This window comes from Nycticebus coucang, chromosome 2 (genome assembly GCF_027406575.1).
Source record: "Nycticebus coucang isolate mNycCou1 chromosome 2, mNycCou1.pri, whole genome shotgun sequence".
In the NCBI taxonomy this organism is placed as follows: domain Eukaryota; kingdom Metazoa; phylum Chordata; class Mammalia; order Primates; family Lorisidae; genus Nycticebus; species Nycticebus coucang.
The window spans coordinates 28,561,065-28,580,242 of record NC_069781.1 but is presented as its reverse complement, the minus strand read 5'-3'; the positions used below and the strand labels follow the sequence as shown (position 1 = coordinate 28,580,242).

The 19,178-nt window shown below is 49.0% G+C and overlaps 1 protein-coding gene across 8 annotated transcripts in view; it reads right to left on the bottom strand.

Moving 5' to 3' along the window:
- EPB41L4B (erythrocyte membrane protein band 4.1 like 4B) overlaps window positions 1-18,142 on the bottom strand; it is a 146,343-nt gene extending 128,201 nt beyond the window's left edge. For 6 of the 8 annotated variants that reach the window (XM_053566241.1, XM_053566279.1, XM_053566288.1 and 3 more), the window contains exon 1: window positions 17,258-18,115. In XM_053566241.1, coding sequence (XP_053422216.1) covers window positions 17,258-17,560 — 303 coding nt within the window. In that variant the 5' untranslated portion in view covers window positions 17,561-18,115. Of the gene's footprint in view, window positions 1-17,257 lie in introns of all 8 variants that reach the window. The other 2 variants (XM_053566270.1, XM_053566250.1) reach the window with 1 other exon arrangement.
- Between the last annotated feature and the right edge of the window lie 1,036 nt (window positions 18,143-19,178).

The window sequence follows — 19,178 nt, the reverse complement described above, 5'->3', positions numbered from 1 at the left end:
AAAAAAAAAGAGGCAATACAACAAAGACCAAGGTCATGTTTTACCACAATTTTAAAAAAAAGAAAACAAGTATACATAGTACTACCACATTTTTTGTTCAAAAAAAATATATATATATTTTTCCTCCATAATTAGCAAAAAGGTGGCAAGGATATATACCAAAATGGTAACGAAGTCGTCTCCTGGTGGAAACCATTGTACATGATTTTTATTGAACTTTCTTTAATCAGTCATTCCTAAATAGTATCAAATAAAGAAGTATTGCTTTAAAAAAAAAAAAAAAGCACAGGATAAACCTTTAAAAAATTAAATAATCAGTACTTTTCCTGTGTTTTTTCCCCCCCTTTTTCTCTTCTTACCCAAGTAACTAGACTATTTGTTCTTTTCTTGCTGCCTCGGGAAAAGTACATTATGGCAACAACAACAACAAAAAAAAAATTAAAAAGATGAAGCACACAGACGCGGAACCAGATTCTCTGGGTCACCACATTCCAGCAGCCAAGATTTTGGATGAGATATTTAGCTGTTCTGCACCTCTGTTTCTTCAACCACAAAATAGAATAGGAGTTTTTATCAGACATAACCAAGTAAATATACATAAAGTGCTCAAAACTATGTCTGGCACATAGTAAGTACTACTCTGGTAAGAAACCCTTTACCTGGAGTACCCTCCGCCTGTCAGGAGTCCTCAAGATTCATTCCCCAACATTTCAGTGACCTCAGAACACCAGGTGGCTTCGCATGCCAGGTAAACAATCCTGGCATGCTATCAATCAACGGCTAACATTTGTGGGAAATCTGTAACAAAACTGACCCACTCCAAATAAACCAACCACTTTAACCACAGAATCTGCCCTAGAATAATTCTGTTCTGCAGCCCCCTGAGAGATACCCCTGATGGTTTCTGCTCCTGGGCTGTATCTTGTGTTGTTCTTATGCTGTACGCGAATACTTTCTCGACGTTTCTTCTTTGCCCTTCGAAAGGTCAACGTCCATAGCAGACACCAGCAGGACAGTGCATGGCGCCAAGAGCACACATGTGCTGTGTGTGCTTTAGTAACTGCTTAACCTCTCTGTGCCTCGATCTCCTCATCTGTATCATATGCAGGCTAACAGGAACTCCCTACTTCGTAGGGTTGTGAGGAGTCGGGAGTTATGCCACATGAAGGGATTTAAGTAATATAAATGGGCAACACACTCTGAAAATATAATGCTCAGTGAGAGAAGGCAGATACCAAATGCCACATATTGCATGATTGTATTTCTATGAAATGTCCAGAGTCAACAGGTCCATAGAGACAGAAAACAGATTAGAGGTTGCTAGGGGCTGGGAAGAGGTGGGGAATGACTATTTAATGCGTAGAAGGTTTTCCTTTGGGGTGATGACAATATCCTGGAACTAGAGAGTGATGATGGTTGTACGATACTATGAATATACGAAATGTCATTAATGGTAAATTTTATGTCGCGTATATTTTACTGCAACCTAAAAAAAAAATCACTTGCCACAAACCTGGTCATTAATGTCATCTATTATTTAAATCCTCAGTTCTCAGCCTATGGGTCTTGACCCACAGGAAGTGTATTAAAGGCATTAGGAAGGTTGAGAACCACTGGTTTCAATTATCACATAAAGAACTGCTAGAATGGGCTGTGCCTGTGGCTCAGTGGGTAAGGCGCTGGCCTCATATACCGAGAGTGGTGGGTTCAAACCTGGCCCCGGCCAAACTGCAACAAAAAAATAGCCAAGCGTTGTGACGGGCGCCTGTAGTCCCAGCTACTCAGGAGGTTGAGGCAAAAGAATCACCTAAGCCCAGGAGCTGGAGGTTGCTGTGAGCTGTGTGACACCACGGCACTCTACCGAGGGAGGGCAATAAAGTGAGACTGTCTCTACCAAGAAAAAAAAAAAAAAAAACTGCAGACATGTCCTGCAAATTCCTAGGCTGGAGAGCAAATGTTGTATGGGAAAAGTTGGGGGCGAGGAGGGGTGGTTGGGACAAGCTTCATAAGCTGGTAGCAACTGAGATGTTCCCTGAAAGCTGGCTAGGCCCTTAAGGGATAAGAAACCAGCCAATAAAAAGGAGCAAAGGTACACAGGTGAGATATGAAGGGTGGGGGCTGGGAAGCTGCCAGAGAACCACTAGAGTGACAGCCAGAGATTAGGGACAGGTGGCCCTAGAGCCTGAAAATGATTTAGGTATGGATTTGTCATTTACTGGCAGTGGGCTACTGAGTCAAAAACCTTACTGCTGATCTATGAAACTGGAACCCACAATTCTCTCAATGAGGTACTATAAGTATTAAATAAAATACGACAGGTTACAGCCTGATCTAAACCCAAAATACTACACAAATGTAAGGGATGTGCCCCAGTAAGACACTGGTTCATAAACTTTGGTTGCACTTGGAATTACCTTGGGAATTTTTTAACATTTTCACCACAGAGCTCTGCCTCCCAAGCCCAGCAATCCTGGTAGCAGTAGTCTGTGGTGCGGCCTAGAAGCTGGACTTTGAAAAGATCCTTCAGAAGATTCCAGCATGCAATAAATGTTGAAAACCATTGTTGTAGCTCATTAGTCAGCCCCAGAAACGCCAGAAGGTAAAGCAATAATGCTTCGAAGGCTGCAACACTATATAAAGCTGACCCAAGAATCCAGGTGATTTGGAAGCCTGCGATTGCCTGGGGGTGGAGGGCCTTTAACCAGCATGCTGAGTGAAGCACCGGGAGTCCTCTAAGTAGGAGAACTGGGCACTCAGCATGCTGAGCCAGTTACCAGAACACCATTCAAGAGCAATTCACCCTCCACCCTAAATGAGCTCCCTACACACGGTGCCCAAAGTGTTTCCTATTTCTCAGGGCCTTCCAGACACTCCATGCTCTGTGTCTCCCCCTCCCCCTGCAACAAATAAATGAAACAGCTGAAATAAAACAGGTTTGTCAGTAAATGGAATGAGTTGCAGCTATCCAGAAAACTCACATAGGTGGAAGAGCTCCTTCCCAGAAGTGAGTTAATATGATAAATGATGTGTGTGGTAAATTCTGGGACATGAACTCCTTATTCTTTTAAAAGACAGCATGCGATTTTCACATTTTTCTTCAGGAGCCTCTTTAATGAAGAAGTTCTTCATAGTTTTTAGAATAAAGCTAAATATTTTTGGACTTCAAAGCAAAATCCCATAGCTCAAGAATACTGGGATATCCTCAACAAATGCCTCCAACCTTCAATTCCCCTCTCTCATTTAAAATACCCCAGGTCCCAGACCTTCTTTGGTTTTCAGCTGTGAGCATCCCTGGATTTGCCACCACTGGCCTGTGCACGTAACCTGGGCCAAGTTCCAAACCAATCCAGACCCCTCCCTGGACTCGGACCAGCCACTCCTGCTACCATCAAAGCGGCACTCATGGCACCCAACACAGCCTGTAACTGTGTGAGCAGGTGGCGGGGCCTGGGGTCCCCAGCAAGCAGGAGCAGTAAAAGGCCCCCAGTCAGAGAAACGCCACAGAGCAGCTTGTGGAGAGCGCACTGCAGGTTAATAACTAACCCTCGTGAGCCTCAGCAGTTTACCAGGCTTCCCTGGATGAAGCCCACATCCATTTCATAGGCAGAAGGCAGGAGAATCCCTGCCACGTGCCAGGGAGAGAACACCAGTCCACTTTCAAAGGAGGTAGCAGAGCCCAGAGAGGCCAAGAGGCCTGCTGGGTGTCACCCGTAGGGGCTGGGAGGGCTGCACGCAAGGAAACTGGCTCTTCAGACTCTTCATTTGCCGCAGGTGAATACCTGGAGTGAGCAGCTCTAAACCACTCCACAGTAGCCAGGGAAGCCCGCCCCCTGCCCCAGAACGAGGCTTTGGACCCTGTGGTCGCCATGGGCTTCCTTAGGGGTAAAACCCAATGGTCCCTGCTGTCTCACACTCAGCCCGTTTCCCTGCTCTCTGAAGTGTTCCTGGATCCTGCATTCCTAAAAGGTTTGTTGGTGCTCCAGGCCGGAGACATGGAGAGGACACACCGAGGGCCTCCCTGGGAGTGTACACAGGAGTGAACTAGAGAAAGAAAGAATCCAAGGTCCAGGAAGACATTCAAAGCCAGTGTCAGGGAGCTGATAAAAGGGGGACATGGGGGTGGAGGGAGCCATTCTTTCATCAAATCTATAGGAAAACTTTAAAAGACCAGGAGGAATGTGGACCTCTTTAAGATGTAACATCCCCTGGAAAACGAGGAGGATGGCTGGAGACTGCCAAGGGCTGAGCAAGGAGCAGGAATCTGGAACTGTTGTCTCAAGCCTCAGCGCCTTTGCATATGAACAGAGAAATGCTGTTCTCTGAATTGTTCTCAGACCCAAAGTTTTCTCTCTGGTCCTTCCCAGTTGCTTACCCTAGAGTTAACTCTCCCCTGCCAACCTCCACCCCTTGCCTTAAGCCTTCCTCTGAGCTAGTTTAATGTACTCTGCGGCACTTTTCACATCAGGTGTAATTACTTACCTCCACTCAGCCTTCCTAAGGACAAGCAGCCTATCTTCCAGATCCAGATGCTTTAAATAAGTCCTGTCCTCTATTCCACCTGTTCCTCGGGGGCAACCAAATACGGAGGATGCAAACAAAATCCAGAAAGTAGCAAACTAAATAGGACAAATGACCCAACATCTTCAACAGACAAATGGCTGGGGGGTGGGGGGATGTGGTTCTAGATTAAGAGTCTTAGAACCACCACCAAATGCAATGAAAGGCTCTTGATGAAAACTGAAGAGGAACACTTGAACAATGACGAAATATCTGATACTAAAGGGTAATCACTGATCACTTTCAGGTGTTTTAGTAGTCTGCTATGTGCATATATGTACACTCCGAGTGCATGCATATATATTTTTTATTGTTGCCCAGGCTGGCCTTGAACTCCTGGGCACAAGTGATCCTCCCACCTCAGCCTCCCAAGTAGCCAGAACTACAGGCGAGCCACTGAACCCAGCTGTATTTTTCAAAAATACAGTCCTTATCATTTAGAGCAGGCGTCCTCAAACTTTTTAAACAGGGGGGCAATTCACTGTCCCTCAGACCGTTGGAGGGCCGGACTATAGTTTAAAAAAAAAACAAACTATGAACAAATTCCTATGCACACTGCACATATCTTATTTTGAAGTAAAAAAACAAACGGGAACAAATACAATCACACCGCCTCATGTGGCCCGTGGGCCAAAGTTTGAGGACCCCTGATTTAGAGAGACATATTAAATTCATGTTTGGAATTACCAATTTAGAATTTGTTTTAAAATAATCAGGAAAGGTTAGTGGTGAGGGTATAAATGAAAGGAGCCTGGTTAGTACTGAAGCACCTTGATAAGTACGTGGGGCCCATTATACATTTCTCTCTACCTTTAAATACATAAGAGTGGGCAGAATTGAATATTATAGATCCTGCAGTTGCTCACCACCAGCTGCAACTGACTACAGCTCATTACTGGCGAACATCAATAATTCCTACTTAGGGAGGAAAGGCCTACCAGGGCCAGTTTAGGGACTTAGAGTGAGGAAGAGGAGACAATCTCATCAAGACCAAGGGTGAATGAGCTGCATACAAAGAGCAAAATACAACTCCGCCCCCCAAACAGGCGAAAATCATAAAACAAAGCATTGTAGGAAGAACGGCAGATGGCTAATCTAAATATGAAAGATATACAACCCCGTCAATAATTGGGGAAAAGTGAGAATCACAGAATGTTCCAGCTAACTCCCATCAGTGTGGCAAAATTAAACAAAAAAAAGCTGCACAATGCCAAGTATTGGAGAAGAATGGATTAGGGAGCCTTTCATATGCTGCCGAGACTCTGGAGAACAATTCCCCATGATCTTAAAAGGCCCTCCCCACTCTTCCTCCTGGATACAGACCCAGGAGAGATGCCTGCTTGCACATGAGCACCAGGAAACCAGTTCCAGAAGGTTCAAAGCAGTATTTTTTCCTAATAGTGCCAAGCTAAAAATATCCCCAATGTTCACAAAGGATGAGTTCTGGTATATTCATGCAGTGGCATAACTACAGAGCAGTAAGAACTATAGTTACCTCATTGACCTAGATGAATCTCACAGATACAATATTGAATGAAAAATCCATTTATATGAAGTTCACAAACATGCAAAACGGGCAAGAACAAAGAAGGGATGAAAGACAAACTTCAGGAGGAAAGGAGGGAGAAAATACCGTCAGAGAGGAACATTTGGGGGCTTGAACAGCACTGGCGAGGGTCTCTGCTCTTAGGCTGGGTGGTGGGTACAAGGATGTTCATTGCATTATGATTCTTTTTTATTTATTTATTTTTTTTTACTGTTTCATTTTTTATTTTATTTATTTATTTATTTTTTAATTGTTGGGGATTCATTGAGGGTACAATAAGCCAGGTTACACTGATTGCAATTTGCATTATGATTCTTTTAACCATTCATGTTATAGAGCAACTTTAGTATTTACATTTCATCATTAAAAAATTTAAAGAGAAAAAAAAAAAAAAAGAAAAATTTAAAGAACGTGCCAGACAGAGGACTCGAGCCAACAGTGAGCAACTCAGACAAAAATGTAAGGGGGAGAAAGGAACGTGTCTGCCACACCCCCCTGAAGTAAGACCATATAGCCTTGGGGGGGATCAGCACGGCACAGAAGAATCCCAGAGAAGACTTGCTGGAATTCCAAGAATAAAACCATGAGATGAGGGCTGGGGACATGCATTCTCTAATGGCAGTGCCACAAATGAATGGGCAGGACTGAGTCAAGAAGACCCAGATCTGCATAAAAACCCACAACTCGGGACTGGCGTAGGGGCTCCCACCTGTAATCCTAGCACTCTGCGCGGCTGAGGCGGTAGATTGCTTGAGCTCAGGAGTAAGACCAGCCCGAGCAAAAGCAAGACACAAGTGTTGTGGTGGGTGCCTGGAGTCCCAACTCCTCCGCAGGCTGAGGCAGGAGGATCATTTGAGCCCAAGAATTTGAGGTTGCCGTGAACTATGATGCCACATTAATCTACCCAGGGTGACAGTGAGAGTCTGTCTCAAAAAAAAAAAAAAAAAAAAATTCGCAACCCAGATGAATGGACAAAGTGTAGTATATGCTTGCAATGGAACATCACTCAGCCTTGAAAAGGAATAAGGTGCTTTTTTATTTTTAGAGCCTCTACCTGGAATGGACGGAGTCTGACACACATGCTATGACACAGATGAACCTTAAAGACATTAAGGGAAAGAAGCCACACGCAAATGAGCAAGCAACGCATGATTCCACTTACGGGAAGCCCCTTGAGTAGCCAAGTTCACAGAGACAAAAAAGCAGGGGTTGGGGAAGGGGAAATGGAGAGTTGGCACTTAACAGGGACAGTTTCAGTGTGGGAAGACAAAATGGTTCTGTGGATGGATGTGATGACTGCACCTCAAGGTGAGTCTACTTAATGCCAGTTGAAAATGGTTATGATGGGGCGGTGCCTGTGCCTCAGTCGGTAAGGCGCCAGCCCCATATACCGAGGGTGGTGGGTTCAAACCCGGCCCCGGCCGAACTGCAACCAAAAAATAGCCAGGCATTGTGGGGCGCCTGTAGTCCCAGCTACTCGGGAGGCTGAGGCAAGAGAATCGCTTAAGCCCAGGAGTTGGAGGTTGCTGTGAGCTGTGTGAGGCCACGGCACTCTACCAAGGGCCATAAAGTGAGACTCTGTCTCTACAAAAAAATAAATAAATAAATAAATAAAAAAAGAAAATGGTTAAGATGGAAATTTTTATGTTGCTTATATTATAACCATGATTTTCAAAAAATCATAATCCAGGGTACTAGCAGACAGGATGAAGGAATAGCACTGTCAGGCCTACCTCAAATGATACAGACAAGAGCACTCAGATCACAAACCAGGCAGGGAAAGGACACCCCAGAGCTGAGGGATGTCAACTCTGCGGGGACCTGCCGAACCAGGCAGGTGGCATCCTCACAGCAGGGCTTGCAGTGTGGACAATTCCACCCCTGGGACTGGGCTTGATGCTGGGTAACAAGGAAGCATCAGATGATTCTGCAGGTAGGACAGGACCCCTGAGATACCATCTCCCAGTTATTAGCTCCCAGAAGAAAATGCTGGGCACTCAGCCAGCTATGACTTCACGGAAAAGAGCCTACAAAAAAAAAGCTGAGAAATGGTAGACAGAACGCAAATGCCAGAGATGCTGAGAGGCAAAATGGCTCAGGAGAGACAGGGCTGTTTACCCCAGAGAACTCTGACTGTCCCAGGGAATTCTAAGGGAACACTTCACACAGGAAGGCTAGGGTGTACACAGATTGGGCTGAGGGGATAGCACTGGAAAATGACTCAGAAAACAAAATTCAATCTGGCCCCACCACACTCACTAGCTGAGTAGCCCGAGGCCATCTGTTCTCTGAGACCATCTGTAAAGGGATGACAATGCATTAGCTTCCCAGGTGGTGGCAGCGATTAAGGAAGAAACACAGAATCTGTGAGCCTGGGAGGTAAGGTTACCTAATAGGTAAGAGACTAGGTGCTTTGCCTATCAACCTCCAACCTAGAGAGGCGGGTATTACTCACTCAAAACACACACCCACCTCTCACACAGAATGATAGTTGAATTTAATCCAGAATAAAAGCACAAAAGAGGGCACCAAACTGGTAAGAAACCTGTCAGGATGCTTGGGTGGAGAGGGAAACAGTTTTTAAAAAAGAATACACATCATGTTTATAAACACGTACACAAACACACAAAGAGTGAAAGGAACAAAGTGAAACCAACTGGTTGCTATTCAGCAAGAAGAGAACATGTAAAATGCTTTTCTTTGAGATCATTTTAATGTTGTTCTATTAAGTACTTTTAAAAAATGCAGCTTCAGCTGGGCAAGGTGGCTGTAATCCTAGCACTCTGGGAGGCTAAAGTAATTGCTTGAGCTCAGGAGCTCGACACCAGCCTGAACAAAAGCAAGACCCTGTCTTTACTGAAAACAGAAAAAATTAGCTGGGCATTATGACCAGCACCTGTACTCCCAGCTCTCGGGAGACTGAGGCAGAAGGATCGCTTGAGCCCAAGAGTTTAAGGATGCAATGAGCTACGATGAATACTACTGCACTCTACCTGGGGTGACAGACTGAGACCATCTCAAAAAATAAAAACGTGACCAGGTGTGGTGGCTCATACCTGTAATCCTAGCACTCTGGAAGGTCGAGGTAGGTGAATCGCCCGAGCTCACGCGTTCAAGAGTAGCCTGAGCCAGAGTGAGACCTTATCTCTAAAAATAAGCGGGCGTTGTGGCAGGCACCTATAGTCCCAGCTACTCAGGAGGCGGAGGCAAGAGAATCGTTTGAGCCCAGGAGTTTGAGGTTGCTGTGAGCTATGATGTCACAGCACTCTACCAAGGGTGACAAAGTGAGACTCTGTCTCAAAAATAAATAAAAACGTACCCTACTTCTGATCCAAGTGTTGAAGAATTCAAGAATTAGAGCCATCAAACTGAGATGCACCTGGATGGAACTACATTCAAGAAATCTGACTAAAAACCTAAATCTGATCTTGAAATCCCAAGCGGCCTACAAAGAAGATGCCCTTCTGAGGTCCAGGGGTCACCATCCATCTCAGATCCTCTAGTGGACACTCCAAGCCCCCCTCCATGCCTAGATATGCTGTCAGAGACCTTCTCAGGCCACAAATCCCCTCCAGCCAGACTGAGCTTGAAGCTAGTCTGCCTTTACTAGCTATGCGACCTTGAGCAAGTTTTTAACCTGTCTGCTAAGCCTTTAGTCTCTCGCCTCTACAAATCAGGGGTAATCACCACCAACACAGTTTTTATGAGGATTCCATATGATAATCATGTGAGTTGCCTTTTATTATCATGCTCATCTGCACCTTAAAAGGTCCTCACTACTTTAAGATCTAGGGACCAAGGAGCCCAGAGCCCAGAGAGTGGGGTTTCCTGGATGCCATCCTCTATGAGTTTGCACCTGCTGTTGCCTCTGCACAGATACTTTCCCGCTAAACCTCATAGCTAAACTCCTATGCATCCTTTGGGATGATTCCAATGTCACTTCAGTCATTAAATCTTCTCCAACTCCAGCCCACACAGCTGCTCAAATCCAGCACTAGCCCATGTTGGGTTACAAGCATCTACTTACACGGTCCACTCTTCTAGACTGGGAGCTCAGGAAAATATCATATTCTCCTAAACTCATCCCCAGGGCTCAACACAGTGTAAGGGCTCAATAAGCCTTTCCCGATGAAAGAAAATATACAGTGAGCAAAAACATCTTGGAAAACTACTTAAAATAAACCAGAAAATGAAAATTAAGTGGGACTAGTAAATAAATCCAACTCTGCGGAGAAGCCATGAAGGCTGCAGATGGAGATTTGGGGGATCAGGCCAGAGGGGGGCACACCAGGCATGCTGCACAGCTTGAGCAGCCCTCTGCCAGATCACCTCTCCCTGGTGGCAGAGTCACAGGCGTCCCCAGGCAGGTGAGAGAGTCACAACCACCCTGGAGTACATGCTCCCAGATGCAAGGGGACTGTCAAGGGGTCATATCAACAAGACCTTTAACCTGCCCGCAAGAGAAAAGATCAAGGGGCAGGGGCTCAGAGGATTGGGCAGCTTGCTTCTCACTGAGGAAGGGACGGCAGGTAGCAGATAGTTCAGATGGTCTATCAGCACTGGGGGACTCCCCACCCCAGGTGAGCGTCCCAGGAAATGTAAAGAAGGAGGGCCGAGAGCCTCACCTGAAAGAGACACAAACTCAGGGTCTACAGTCCTTATTCAGCTGTGCTGAGACAGTGGGGAGAGACAACCAGAGTTCCCAAAGTAGCCCATGCCAACTCTCTGAGTTACAGAGGTGAGTCACCTCATATCCACAGGTCTCAGTTTGCCATTAAGTCCATCATTTTAAATACATATTTATACCTGAATATGAAAGAAAAAAAGCACAAATACAAACCCTCAATTTTGACGGCAGTTATCTCTGATAACATTTTAGATGGGGAGGTGGGGGTGTTTGTTTTTTGACGCAGAGTCTCACTCTGTTGCCCAGGCTACAATGCAATGGCCTCAGCCTGGTTCACACCAACCTCAAACTCCTGGGTTCAAGCGATCCTCCTGCCTTAGCCTCCCAGGTAGCTGGGGCCTGGCTCATTCTTGTATTTTTAGTAGAGATAGCGGTTTTGCTAGGATTGGAGGTGTGAGCCACCGTACCCAGCCTAGATGCTGTCTTACCTTCTCTTGCTTCTCTACTATTTTCTAATCTGTCTGCCATGAACATGTTCTAAATGTGAAATGAAAATGGGGTAGGGAGGCACATGCCAAAAACACCTTGATGAATCAGCAGCTGACCCTGCCCGCAGACAGCAACCACCTGCTAGAGGTAGAATCCAACAGCAGAGTCCTGAGGAAGAGAAGGCTCCAGGCAGGGCAGGCCTGCAGGGGGAGAAACGCACCCCCAGCTGGGCAAAGGGAGTTGAGCAGTGGGCAAGGATGGAACACATGCTTTGAGGACAAATTGTAGGCGGAGGATTTCTGTGGTTGCTGGGTTGGATTTTTTCTAAGTCCCCACGCAAGAATTTAAGGGAAGGCCCCACCCCCACTGACCTTCTGCTATTTCAAAACTCAACAGACCTGTGCCTCCATCCACAGCAGTGTACTTGGTACAGAATGCAATGAGATTATGCACATGAAAGTGCTTAGCAAGTTAATATTTGTTTGGAGCCCTGTACCAGCACAGGGTCATGTTACTGGCACTGGAGGGGCTGGGCAGACCCCATCATCACCTGCGGCCCCCTGCACACCAATTCCGGCCCACCAACACCATTAATGTTGATCCGGCAAATCTGGACCCATCCTATCCTCTTTGGGAAAGGGGTTCATCCACCTCTCTCCCCATCCTCACCACAGCCCCCCTTAAAAAAAAAGGTATTTCTAAAAATAACACAAACTCATGACCCAGGCAGATCTCCAAGGCTTGCCACAGCCTCAGTCATGGTCTGAGAAGGGGAGGGACGGGATAGGCAATGGAGGGACACTTTTAGCCAATATTACCTTCAGGGGTAGAAAAAGCAAGCCACCCAGAGGCCTGAGATAAGGCAAGGTGCCCACAGCAGCCAGAGCCTTGGGAGAAGGTAGAAAAAGGGAATGGCCTTCTCAGGCCTCGTGAGGTGTCCAGTATGGCCCCTCACTTCTCAGCTGTGGGTGAAGACAGCATAGTCCCCTAAGCCTCTTCACTTTCCCTTCCCCCAACACTCACCTGACTCCACCTGTGCAGGGCTCTACCCCTGCCCCTTCCAGCCAGCTCATCCCTCCCTCCCTCCCTGGACTATTGCCATAGCATAACTGGCCTGTGGTTCCTCCTCCTGCCCAGACTCCACTCCACTGTGGCAAACATGGACTGCGCACACAGGTCCACTCCCAGCTCAAAGACTGCCAGGCCCTTCATCAGAATCACTCTCTTATCAAGAGTACTTGTTAAAAGTCCAGCTCCCTTGGCAGCGCCCATAGCTCAGTTGGTAGGGCGCTGGCCTCATACACCAAGGCTGGCGGGTTCGAACCAGGCCACGCCAGCTAAACAACGACAACAACCGCAACAAAAAAAAATAGCCAAGTGCTGTGGAGGGCACCTGTAGTCCCAACTACTTGAGAGGCTGAGGCAGGAGAATCACTTAAGCCCAAGAGTTTAAGGTTGCTGTGAGCTGTGATGCTACAGCACTCTACCCAGGGCCACAGCTTGAGTCTCTGTCTCAAAAAAAAAAAAGTCCTGTTCCCTGAACTACTGAATCAGAAATTCTGGGGGTGGGCTCTGGGAATTTTAATTGGAGGAAAAAAAATTGCAGATGAACTTTGTGCACAGTGAATCATTATGCTAGAGTTTCCTACTGTTCAGAAAAATCTGTCCTATTTCCAACTGGCAGGAACATACCCTACTCTACTCCTTGGTGCTGTGGAAGGACTAGGGGTCCATCTTCTCTCCTATGCTGACACCTTCCAAGGCTAGACAACCAGGATCCCCAAATAGCCCATGCCAACTCTCTCACTGAACAACAAAGGTAAGTCATCTTATATCTACGAGCCTGTTTCCCATATATATGAAATGGGTGGGACAGGTGCCATCCCGGGTCCCTTTCAACTCCAAAATAAGGCATATGACCTTTATGTTGTATATGTATGTTCTGTCAGATCAGATGTTTCTTTGTTCTGAAATTAGGGGTTTTTTTCCAGGGGGAGTTCTTTTTTTCACCCCAAGTAAAACTTTTGAAAAGCATCTCTCATACTATATCCAACTTCCAATTTCCACTGAAGAGCCAGGCAATGGTTAGCCTGCCTGGCACAGCGTTTGTTTGTTTGTTTTTAAATGTCCATTACTATAATAGAAATTTCTTCCAATCCTTTGCAGAGTCCAAAGCAGAGAACTAAGAGGTTTATTAGACTACAACCTACTAGCAACCCTTCAGCACCCAGTTGTTTTTTGAGGCTTTTTATATCCTTCCTGTTACTGAATCCTCCCAACATCCGGGTTTTAAAGACCAGGAAAGAAATCGATGCTCAGAGAGCTGCAGTTGACCTAGGATGCACAGCCAGGCTGCACGAAAAATGGAGGTCTAACTCTGAAATCCTCCGCGTCTGCACTGTACCACCACAAGTCCACGTAGAGTTCTACATCCAGGGGAAGCAACTGCACAAATGCAACGTTAGCCAGTGAGCCATCCCCTCCAAGGCATGGCGGGATTGCTAACTAGCCAGGCACACAACCCCACAGCGTTCCACACCCAAGCTGCTGAAGGCTGTGCTTGCAGGGCAATGGGGGGCGGGGCTGAGCAGAAGCGCACGAGCAAGAGCAATGCCAGGGATTTAGTCAACAGAGAGCTAATATGAGTCAACAGTGGGTGCCGCTGCCAAGCACACTAATGGGATCTTCAGCTGCATTAATAGAAGGAAAGTGTCTAGGGCAGGCCAAGGGAGGGAGGGAGTCCTGCCCGGCTCCTACCAAACCACACCTGGGCTGGGCAGGGCTGGGCGAAGGAGAGGGAGGCGCCGTCCAAGCCAGGGCCAGGGTTTCTGGAGAGGAGTGGCTCAGGGTGGCATTCTGGTTGGTAAGGTAAGCAGAGGACGCACCTGGACACTACGTTTGTACAGCAAGGCCACCTTAGACTGCAGATATTTTTTTAAAAATCTCTTTGTTCACATTTTATCAAAGACTGCAAAACCACTGACTATCCATAGCCAAGGTTAAAAACAGGGGTGCTAGGCAACTCGACCTACTGCCAGTGACAGGGACTCCAAGCCCTGTCACAGAAGACAATTATAGTTGCTTCTTCCTTTAAACACACATACATACACATATGAAACAACTGGGCCATGGTTTTGCCAAGGGACACTGAGCAAGGAATGCTGAATTTGAGATCCTGTAATCTCAAGTGTCAATGTCTGCAGGAAACCCCCACCCATTTCCCTGATCCTGTCCCAGCACCACGTCTGGGTGTGCCTGTCATATCACTTAGCAACACTCAGAGTAAAAAACAGGTGTTTCCACCTGTGTTTCCCGAGCGCCTCTAGGCCATGTCTCATTCACCTTTCCGTCCACAGCACACTTGGCACACTGAAGATGCCCAATAAACGTTGATTACACTGAACTGAGGTGCCACAGCACGGTCATACTAGGGCATTATTGTGTTTGAGGCAGTTTCTGAACACAAGTGTCCTGACTAGGTCTAATAAAAGGGTTTATGACAGCACATAACTGCTTTTAGTAGGCTGAGCAAAGGAATTGAGGCTAATGCCACCAGAGGGTTTTAATTACAAAAGAGCCACAGTTAGCCTGGCAGGATCTCTGGGAGCCCATAGAAGAGAACCCAGCTTAGGAGTATCACGGTCAAAGGTAAATTCTATCTTTCCATAAGCAGCAAGGTGACACTAGAGCCCAAGAAGCAGTAAAAATCCAAGAACACACAAGAGAATAATGACAAGTGGGGCCAAATGCCAAAGAGGACAGCATAAAAAGCGAGCCCAGTGAAGTGGGTCTGAGGACCAGGACAAATGCTACAAATTCATCCGGGAGCCTGGCACTTACCTTGTAACTCTGAGAATTAATTACAGGAACTCGCACTCTGATGTGGGAAGATTAGTGTAGGGAACTGTGTGATGCAGCCCTAATATCTAATAAATCTTTGTATCTTTGAGCCATGCTCACTGGGGATTTTTCTTCATCTTTCCTCTCTGAGAGCTCACACGACACAAGCCAGCCTTTTGCTTTTTATTTGCCTTTGGACAAGGTGCATGTACATATATATGCATATACATAAAACTGGGAGTTCATTAAGTCCCATCTTAAAGACATCGAGAAATCTGCCATCACAACAAAACCTGGGACCAGTGAATTATCTATTTTCTGTCAAGTAGCCTTTCATAAAGTTAGCAAAAAAAAAAAAAAAAAAACCCGTAGGATGCAAATCTCCCCTTCCTGGCCATGCACAGTGAGGGCTCCACCGTCTGCAGTAAGTCAGCATGCTGTTCATTTGTGTACCCATCTGGTTCTGTTTATCATGCACAATACTTAAGCCTGTCGCCCAAACCTAACAGAAGTAATGCATTTTATAAACCAATCATCCCCAGGGAACAGATGAGAAAATCACCAGCAAGGAGCACTGTTAAAGTTCCCAAGGATAGCATTCTTTTCCCAGAGCCGAGATGTAAACTACGCCACATCCTCTCCAAACACAAGCTGCCCACCCCAGAGGCAGCCTGCTCCCTTCTCCCCTCCCTTCCCAGGCTCTCAGGCCTCCTTCCCAGGCTCTCAGGCCTCCTCCCCAAGCTGAATAAAAGCTGAAGAGCCTCACTCTTGGGGAGCAATAACATTTTAATGCCAGTTTAAAGACAACAGCTCTAAGCAACAGAATGTTGGCTCCTTTTCTATAAATAAAAAGGCCCGAAAGGGTATTTCATAACAAAATGATATCCTATAGCGAGCACAAGGAACCACAAAAATAAAATTGCCATAAATTGAAACTGTCTAAAAATTAAACCTACCCTACAAGGGAAGTGTTAAACTCCAGGCCAGCAAGGCTCTGATTTTCCCATCTAAGACCCTTTGCATGTTCCTAGTTCCATGGTGAAGTCCAAAGAATTTCTACCACCCGAAAAGGCCTAAATGCTTTCTTTGGAAGTCCGGGTATGTTATTTCTTCCCTTGACATCCCCAGGATGATCTGTAACATTATCTAAAGCTCAATTACTGCTGTGTCCTCAGTCACACCCAAAGATTCTCCAAGGCACCGTCTGCCACAGCACCAGGTGTACAGTGGGCACCCGGTTGATATGTGGGTTTGATTTGGTCTGACTTGACCCCTTCAGCCAGGAAGGCTCCTGGGTAGATGAACGCCCTGCAGGGGACGGCAGCTCCTGGCCTAGCACTGGGCTGGAGCCAGTGGGGGTGCAACCACCTGTGGGTGAGTGGCAGTAAGGCCAGGACACAGGCTTGGGGGTTGTTGCCCTGGGACACCCCACCGGTTACAGCCATGTCGCCAGGGGAAAAAAATCCTGAGAGCCAGGCCCCGCGGGCACCCCGGGGTCGAATCCCAGCGTCCCAGCTAGGGTTCTGCCTGTGCGAAGTTGGCCAGGTCCAGGAGATTCTAGAGTTAGCTCCCAAGTCGCCCAACCTTACGCTGGGCTGCGGGCCAGAGGGGCTCTTTATAATGCCAACAGGGAATCAGCAGAAAGCAGAAATGGTTCCCTAACTCCCTCCCAACCTTGAGGCACCTGCTGGACAGCGAGCGAGGGGCCCCTCTCCCCATCTCACCAAGGCCTGATGGTTGAGTTTGTGGGGAGAAAGCTGGACACCCCCGGGAGAACCTCCCCTCCACATCGCCTTGAGATTTTCTTCTCAATAATCCAGCATCAGGAGGACCCCCGCTGGAACGGAAGGGATCACGAGCCGAAAACACCCGCCACCCGCGCCAAGGGGCGGGGACTCGAGATGGGGGACAGTGCGCATTGGGGAAGGAGTGAGGCCCAGTGGACCAGGGGGCCGCCAGAGTAGGCGACCCCGCGGTGCAATGTGCCAAGGAGAGGGCGCAAGCCAAAGGTGGGGCCCAGGAAGAGACGGGGACAGGGTGGCCGGAGAGAGAGAATGGTAAATGAGTGCTGAGAGGAGATGGGGGAGGGGATACCCGATTAGACGCAACGGGAGCGCCCCAGGAGGAAGCACTGGGGTAGGGGGTGCTGCCCCTAGGGGCGCAGGAAGCCAGTGCCCCAGCCCGGCCCCGTCACTCACCGGCAGGTCCACGCTCACTTCGGTCCCGTCGAGCAGGAAGACGCGACAGTAGAGGGTGGCCTTGGCTGCGCCGGCGGCGGAGATGTGCACTGCCGCGCCGCCCGTAAGCAGGGGCCCGCCGCCGGGGGGAAACACGCTGCCCCCAGGCGCGGCGGGCAGCGCCGAGGAGGCTGCGACGGCCGGGCCCCCCCGCAGCCCCCCGTCGCGCTCGTCCCCCAAGCCGGCGGCCCCGCGCCCCGCCGCACCCCGCGCGTAGCGCTGCATGGAGCGGCGGCCAAAGGTCCGGCGCAGGAACCGCAGCATCCTGGCTGGGGGCGCCCCCTGCCTCCGCCCCCTGCGCCGCCGCCGCTGCGCCGCCGCCCGGGAGCGCCCCGCGACGCCGTCAGTGCCCGCGGCCGCCCGCACCGCTTCCCGCAGGCTACGGCAGGGGGCTAGCTGCCGCCGAGGCCGAGGCCGCGCTCCGGCCGCCTGCGGGGCGCGCCGGCCCAGCCAGCGCCAGCTGCGAGTGGCAGCAGGCGGGAGGACGCGCTCGGGGCCGTCCCGCCGCTGGCGCCGCCGCCGCGCGCTCTCCCCGGCCGGTGGCCTGCGCCGGCTGCCCAGGGACCGCTCCCGACGGCCGGCCACGGGCGGCGCGGGGGCTGCGGGGGGTGCGGGGGTCGGGCAGCAGGCTGCTTCCGCGCCGCGCGCCGGCCGAGGGCCAGCCGGAGCAGGGCGCCTGCGTGCTCTTGGCACGCTCGCTCCCACTCGCCGCGCCGCGCCCGGGGCCCGAGGAGGCCCGGCCGAGCGCCCGCTCCCAAGGCGCCTTTCCTGCGCCCGCAGCCCCCGCCTCCCACCTGGGAGGCTGCACCTCCAGCCGCCGCCGCCACAGAGACTGCAGCACGCCCTCCTCCCTCGGGGCTGCTCCGGGGAATTGCAAGCCGGGTCTGTGCTGCCCCCTGCCGGCCCGAGCGCCCCCTGCTGCTGTAGGTGCGCTCACGTGTGTACACGTAGGTGAGCACACACGTGTTTCCGGCGCCTAGAGCCCTGAGCACGCCAGGGGTCCCCCGCCCCTTGTCCAGATGGGAAAACTGGGCTTTGTGCCCTGTGGGAAGCCTTGTCCCGGAGGCCAGAGAATAGCATTAAGTTTCCCCTTCTGGAAAAATAGCTCTCAGTTTCCGCTTCTGGAAGAGGAGAGTGGTGGACTAGGTAATACACAAGGTCGACGGGTGAGATTTCGGAGCCGTAGACTTAAGATCTCAGAGCTGGTAGGGCCCCTTTAGCCCTTCCAGTCCAATGGACTCATTCCAAATGAGGAAATTAGGGCTGGGCGAGGAAGGGAAGTACTTTTCCAACATACTACTCAAGAAAAACCTTTCCTCAAGGAAGTCAGATCCAGTATTGAGACAAAGGCTGGCGTAAGTACCTATCCCTGAGAAGGCTAGTGAAGGTTCATGAGACTGCTGCAAAGCAGAGTAGAACCGAAGCCTGGGGAGTGAACAGCGTGGAACGCTTTGAGAAGATCACAGAATTGTTTATAAGCAATACCTCTCAGGTATACAAGTTCAAGATCTGCTTCAGAGAGAAGTGGGTTGTCCAGTGCTGCTAAATGAGGAAAGTGGGAGAAAATGAAGCAAAAAGGAGGCCAGGCCTTTGGGGAAGAATAACACTACTATTTATCGTGCCCTTAATCTTGTGCCAGACACTGTGCTGAGCTTTCCATTCATGATCTGTCTTAATCCTTCCAGCAGCCCGGTTCCATTGATATTCTTATCCCCATTGTACAGAGGAGGAAACTGAAGCTTAGAGAGCTTAAGAGAGTAGCTCCTGATTCTGCGGTTAACACAGGCTCTTTTCTCCAGTGTTGCTGCTAACCACAACCGCTGCTGCCAGGCAAAGGCATGAGGCATAATTGGCACGTGATGAAGGTACCCGAGAAGCCTGG